The sequence below is a fragment of the Sinocyclocheilus grahami genome, unplaced genomic scaffold (assembly GCF_001515645.1).
Source record: "Sinocyclocheilus grahami isolate Dianchi unplaced genomic scaffold, SAMN03320097.WGS_v1.1 scaffold783.1, whole genome shotgun sequence".
In the NCBI taxonomy this organism is placed as follows: Eukaryota; Metazoa; Chordata; class Actinopteri; order Cypriniformes; family Cyprinidae; genus Sinocyclocheilus; species Sinocyclocheilus grahami.
The window spans coordinates 240,813-248,204 of record NW_015505962.1 but is presented as its reverse complement, the minus strand read 5'-3'; the positions used below and the strand labels follow the sequence as shown (position 1 = coordinate 248,204).

Below are 7,392 nucleotides of genomic sequence, written 5' to 3'. Positions count from 1 at the left end.
AAATTTTTTAAATCTCTTATGTTCACCAAGGCTGCATTTATGTTAAAAATAAACAATGACTTTTTTTCTATTTAATATATTATACAATTTTATTTATTCTTGTAGCTTAATTTTCAACAGGCATTACTCCAGTCTTCAGTGTCACATGATCATTCAGAAATCATATGCCGATTTGGTGCTCAAGAAACAGTTCTAATTATTTTGAATGTTGAAAACAGTTTTGCTGCTTAATTTATTTTGGAAACATTGATAGCTTTTTCAGGATTCTTTGACAAATAAAAATGTCAAAAGAACAGCATTTATCTGAAATATAAATCTTTTTGTAACATTATAAATGTCTTTGTTGTCACTTTTGACCAATTTATTGCTTCCTTGCTGAAAAAAATAATTCATTCATTTTATATATATATATAAAAAAAATGTTTTTACCGTTATGAGTCATCAGTTTATATAGTCTGAGCAATAGAGAGCAAGACTAGAAAGACCACAAGTGCTGAGTAAGCATCCGGCTAATGTGGGTGTTCCTGCACAAACCCACTCAAACAACACACACACACACACACACACACACACACACACACACACACACACACACACACACAGAGTTTCCCCACTGACCTCCATTCCACAGGCTGAATTCATGCAGGTCTGACAGCAGTAACTGTGAACACGTGAGCTTCAAGCAGCTGTAGGGGGGCCAGCTGGCCAAAGTGTAACCACATGATGGATCCTGGGGCCTACAGAGAGGCATCTGGGAACTATTAAGACTTGTCAAAAACAGTGATGGTGTTTGACAAACAGAAAATGATTCATTATCAAATGCATTCTCAACAAATACATCATTGAAACTATAAAAACACACCAAGGAAAACACTAAAAGGAATAGTTAGCAAGAAATATTATTAGGTGACAAAATAAATAGTCTAGAACATGCAATGAAAAACAATGCTGGTTTAAGGGAAATTCAATGGGTCTCCTGAAATAAGCAGCAGTCATATTTAAAGCAGTTTAAATTAATATTGAGTACTGATTGATGTTCACTTGGATTTTTCCCCCATCGAGGGAACTTAATACTTTGTCATTAGACGAGCTATTCAGTAGTCGAAAATATGAAATTGATAAAATGGGTTATTAATCCGTACAACTGCAGCAGCAGAGGACTATTATTCTGCTGCATGATACTACAGAAGAACTGATGATGGCACAGTTTGATCTTCGGTTGACCAATCAGCAGAAAGGGGCGTTTAATTCCCGCCCACATGTAGCAAGCAATCAAATATTCAAACTGTTTATTCAATTTTCCACCCATGAACGAAAAACGAAAATTTAAGCTGAATTCTTGTTTTTTGGAAAAAAAAACAAAAAACAAAACGAAAAAGGATCAGTTTTCTAATTTTTCTACTTTCAATATTAAATCAAAAAACGAATGATCGAATGATACACAGATTCTCCTCATGCGATTTACCTGTTTTTCAACTCACTGTCTATATGTTCATCATATTTTCTTTACATTTATCTGATTATTTAGTCAACTATTGTTTATCTTTAGGGTTAAAATGAACAGCAGGAGATCGACCATACAGTGTCATTCTTTATTTTGCTCAAATATTTTTTAAATATGAGTCAGTCCTGGTACAACGTTTTTCAACAACTTGTTAGTTTAATCTTTTACTAGCCTATTTTGGCAACATATGATGAATATCCTGTGGTAATTATAATACACTACCAAAATAGATAATCTTAGCGAATGCGAGAATAGAAAAAAATGTCTGCAAAGGTCCACAAAGTTTGAAATATTTATTCCCTGCACTACTGATCAGTGATGGAGTAGGAGCGACATCCAGCGGTGAAAGAAGTACGACAAGTGCAGGTTGTGATTGAAAGACATGTTTATTGGTTTGAACTTCTGTTCACCTGACAAGCAGCCACTAGTTTGTGGCTGTAATATACAGTCTTACCAAAGAAAACAGCCTATCTGAAGGTAAGTGAACTTTAATCAACTTTCGGTCTTCCTACTCAGGATCACTATCACACATGAAAAACATTGTACATTTGTAGTTTTACAAAGCGTTTGCCTGACAAAATGTCAGTTTGGTGGCGTATTTACCTTGCAAACGCAGTTTTAGCAGTGATTTGAATAGGTCACAATGGCTTTTAAACACTATGCAACATAAATTCACTGTTGTGGGGGAAACGGTGGGGTCGTAGACCCAAAGACTTTGGTAGACCTCTAGAGCCAGCATTCTAGATACCAGCTGGTCATACCATTTTACGGTGGTTAAAGGCACAATATGTAAGATTTTTTAAATTAAAATATCCAAAAACCACTAGACCAGTGTTATATATTTTGCTGACTTGTGTACTTACATTATCCCAAATGTTTCAAAGAATGTTTAAATCCAGAGAAATAAGAAATTGTAACTAGTGACATGGACCATGTCATTTCCGGTTTTGTTTTGTAGAAAACATGGAAACACCAAAGACGCTTTAATATGTTGTGCGTTTTATTAGACAGGTGACGACTGCACAGAGTAGCATTATAACAGAACTATAACAGAAAATGTATCTAGTATGATAAAACAGCGCTGCTTTTTCCCCCACATACGCACGACCAGTGTAGTGCCGAAATTTGCACCCTGCCAGATTATGCACCCCCTAGTATTGGTAGGTTTAGGAGTAGGTGTGGGGGAGGGGTTAGGATTAGGGGTGGGGTTGGGATTAGGCAATCAGGTAGCGACTTCAACGAGGGGGTGCATAATCTGGCAGACGTGCAGAATTCGGCACAACACCGGAAGGAGCAGAAGCGGTCGACTGTGGCATAATAAAAGCTCCCCTGCTTTCTAACCATGTGTCACGCTCTTTCAGCAGCCTTGTTTTCGATGGCTTTCAGCCTCACCCTGCTTCATTCTACTATGTTAATAAATCATTAGCTCATCCATGAACATGATTTCTGTCCGAATCCCATCGGATCGCATCGGCTGTGGGGATGAAGACGACAACTCCCATGATTCCACACTCAGTCACAGTGTCATCAAACTATCCCCTTGTCCAAATACCCACACTTGTGGTCTTGGCCACTTGAGAGCGCGACAGGAAGTAAGTGCGCAAGACTGTCCCAGGTCTTAAAAATGGCAAAGCGCAGTGCCCTTAACGCACACTAAATCCACACTATCTCGAATACCGCTCCGGAGCGCTATTCGAGGCTTAGTGTATCCCATCATGCATCATGTTCTGGAAATAAATCGTGAGTCTTTTTGCTGAGATCTCGCGAGAGGTCACGAAAACCTTTCCAATGTAAGTAAAATATTAATATAAGAATTAGATATGACATATAATGTGGTAGAAAAACAGTGTTTAAAATTGTCATGTTATAGGGACAGTATTCAGTAGTATGTTCAGTAGTATGTTGTACTACTGAACAGACATTTAGAAGTTGATTTTATAATGCAAAGTATTTAAAATTAAAATAAAGCCATGTAAACACTTGCATTTTTACAACACTACAAGTGTGTCCCATCAGCTAATGAAAAGTTCGACACACACTTGTGGCCTTCATCCTCACTTGAGCCAAATACAGGAAATACATCATGTAAGTAGTCAAGTGGTCAAGTGCAAAGACCGCAAGTGTGGGTATTTGGACAAAGTATATGCCTATGTCTCTTTGTTTATTTTGAATACGCGCCCTCTAGCGGCGAAAATTACATATTGTGCCTTTAAACTGGTTTTTGGAGCATGGCTGCTGGTCAACCAGAATCTCCCAAAAACCAACGCTTAAAATATGAACATATATACACTGCAAAATGAATACACTGTGTATTAAAGTAAACCAGTGCGTTAAGTTCTTCAGTGGCCATAATATTCGTGGATAAAAATTCTCAGTTCCCTTATTGAGATGTCAGTCAGCGGCCAATAGATGTCAGTATTGGCCTCCGTCTTCGACAGAGCGAAAGGGTCTACGTAATCTAATGATTATTACCTTAAGTGTAATCATATTTCATTACTACAAAATAGTATTTCTTTTCTGTTTACCTTCAAAGTAATAAAAATATAGGGAAATTCAAGTGATAAAAGGAGAGGTGTTCAGCGCATTCCTTGTCATCAAGTAGGCTAGCTGATGTATTCAATTCCAATCTTTAAAAAAAAATTCTTGGGAATTAAAGGCATGGAACACCATCGCTGTAACTTGGTTCTTGAGGAAGTAAACTTGAAATGCTGCTCATTTGTCGGACAAACCTCTCATGTCTCCTACCAGGACAGAGCGAGACGCCAGTCCCTTTGACTGACCTTCTCATCCGCCAATCAATTGAATGGATGTGTGGCGAACCTCCAATCACAGCAGAGAAGAGGCGGGGCTTTCTCGGAATAGCCTCTTCACTATTACGTCATGCGCGAACAGCTGGTTCGTTGCAAGAGCTGAAAATGTGGACAAGCGTAGCGATATAAAAATCGCGTCCGTGCCGTCGGGGCGTAAACAGTCAGTTTATCACGATGTGGTGGCTGGAAGGGTTTAGGTCGGGGATGGCCCGCCTGGAGATCCTGTTGCTTGTTTACACCTTGCTCTGCTCTCTCGGAGGTGAGTCGCTCAGTGAGGGTTGAAGTGAGATCTCTATCTTGATGCAGTGGAGCTGTCCTTTGTGCTGGTGCTGAACTACTTCACTCAATGGCTCGGCCGTAGCCAATATCGCATTCAATGCTAGTGCACTTTGGCCACACAGCAGGTGGAATGCGTTGCTTCTTTGCGCTGGTGTCTTATTTGTGTTTTAGTGTTGTCCTAGGCACATCCCCGAGAATAAAGCACGGACTACAGTGTGCTACATTCTTGAGGAGCTTCGCGCGAGAAGTGGATGCTTCTTTATGTCTAGCAAGACTTCATCATAATCTCGGACCTAAACTGAGAGCAAAGTAATTATGTATCACGTTCCGCACTTTATTGCCTTGTATGCCAAGTGTACGTTGGCCTATATCGGGTTAACTCAGTTTTATTCTATTTGTAGCCAATAATCAGTTTTAGTTCAGCGTGATTCCCATAGTATCGGAATCATTTGCCTTCGGGAAATATGCGGGCCAATTATCCAATTATTGCTTTTTAATGTCAGCGTGTAACTCTGGAGACTTACCTCTAGTCATCAAACGCTTGATAGCGCTAGAAGAGCGCCGAATTGTTTCTTGTTTATCTCGATTGTTTTATGCGTTTGTGTAGATCGCATCGATAAGGAAGTTAATCTGGCTGCCAGAGCAAGACAATACCTGCGCTGCTGTGCCTGAAAGCGCATCTGATGGATGCTGTGCTGCTTTAGTGTCCGCTCTACTTGAGCTCCGACACTGACTTCACATCTCTTGCTGTTCTTAGGAATAACAGGCACTGTGGTCTTCGTGTCTTTTGTGCTCTGTTTTTCTTTACTCCATCCCGTTATACGAGGATGATAGTATGATTACGAACGGCATACAAACCCAAATAGTAGCTATATTATTGTAGGCTATATTTGCTGGTGGGTTCTGGAAACGTTACAAGGTGCAGTTGTTTGTTTGAAAAAAAAGAAAGAGATATAGGCGAAAATAACTTGTTTCGATTTTTTATCACTGTCAAATGTGTTGTTGTTATTAAATATTATTATTATATTATTATAAATTTTTTTGTTTTTTTTTATTATCAACTTACAATTCCTGTAATTTTGATCAGATTTTCAGAGTTTCAGATTTTTTTTTTTTAATGCGGCATGGTTGAAAAAGTGTTATGAACCTTCTAACACACACACACACACACACACACACACAGTGGAAATGTTTTCGATTTCCTCCTGTGAATACTTTTTAAATTATTTGTCTACTTTACTTACTGCAGACAAGATTCATAATTCATGAGAAATTCATAAACATCACTTGATTAACAGGGCACCAAATGCGTTGCAAGGAGATACGCCAGTCACAGGACTTGGCTGTGCGCTCGCATTGATCACAGTATTGACAAGCGGCAGGAACGGAGTGATGCTCTGAGGCTAGCACAAAGGAGCAAGACCAATGAGCCATCCAGTCTCATGGGAGAACGAGTCAGAGCACACCAAAGAAAACAGTTCAATGTGACAAACGTAGACAAAGAGCTGGGCTGAGACTCAGTGTTGTTCAGTCTGGAATCTGACTGCCACTCTCACACCCTCTTAATATTTTAACTGGGTTCGATCTAATGCTCAGTCCCTTTTTTAAGCTGTTACAGTCAATACACACATTTTTTCTGGGTCAAAAGAATTAGATAACTGAATCTATCTATCTATCTATCTATCTATCTATCTATCTATCTATCTATCTATCTATCTATCTATCTATCGACAATGTGCGTTTGTGTGTAACAAATCTTTGTAGTATTCTGAATATGAGAGTGACTTTTATGTTAAAACGAAGCATGCTTGTGAGATCCCATTATGCTGAGATGTGACCCGTGAAGGGAAGCTTTGCACCGAGTGGTAATACATTACTTAACACTCACATTTACTGCGTAAGTAGGTGGCGTATTATTATTGAGTCGAACTCACTTTAACCGTTGTTGAGGCAGCACTGGCTCATTTGAACCAGCAGCTATAGTTTATATGTTGAGTGAATGACCAATTACAGGGGTCATATGATGCGATTTCAAGTTTTCCTTTCTCTTTGGAGTGTTACAAGCTGTTCGTGCATAGATAAGATCCCTAAAGTTGCAAAGACTAAAATCTCAAACCCAAAGAGATATTCTTTATAAAAGTTAAGACTCTTCCACGCCCTCCTAAAATGCCTTGATTAAACACGCCCCCACGTGTCTACGTCACTGTGTGGGAAGATTTGCATAACACCGCCCAATTGTTCACGCAAAGAAAGAAGGAGTAACTTTGATTCTCGCTGTAGTATTGTTTGTTGTTGCCGTCATGTCGTGAAGACGCTGTGTGTTTTGTTGTGAAAGCGAAACTACTTTGTTTGGCCTTCCAAAAGAGGACACAACTAGAAATCAGTGGTTAAGTTGTATTTACAACACTGTTCCAGAACAGTTCAAACCAAATATTCATGTGTGTGCAACGCATTTAACGGAGGACTGTTTCCTGAACCTACAATGCCGGCTGTTCTGACTCATAAACTGTAAGTATGTTTTCATATTTAAAGAATTTGCCACTGATGATTCAAACACGAGTTTTGAGCAGTGTAGAGGGTAGCGCTTGTTGTTTGTCGTTTCTCCGATCACAAATACAGACATGGTTTTATGTTTACGTGGCGCGATACGCAATGCAATGCATAAAAAGACAATATAGGTCATTATAATCCATAATTACGTCCCCACTGGATGCAACAAATGCCTCGTTTATAATGTTTTTTTTAATGTTTTTGTCTCATCGCTCCATCACAGGATGGTGAGGGGCGTAACATTTCCGT

At 39.2% G+C, this 7,392-nt stretch overlaps 1 protein-coding gene across 1 annotated transcript in view; it reads left to right on the top strand.

Moving 5' to 3' along the window:
• The first annotated feature begins 4,416 nt into the window (after positions 1-4,416).
• The window catches only part of LOC107561602 (transmembrane protein 8A-like), a 71,403-nt gene continuing 68,427 nt past the window's right edge, over positions 4,417-7,392 (top strand). Inside the window, exon 1 of the mRNA XM_016246078.1 lies at positions 4,417-4,573. Within this exon, the coding sequence (XP_016101564.1) occupies positions 4,489-4,573 (85 nt within the window). The 5' untranslated portion in view covers positions 4,417-4,488. The remainder of the gene's footprint in view (positions 4,574-7,392) is intronic.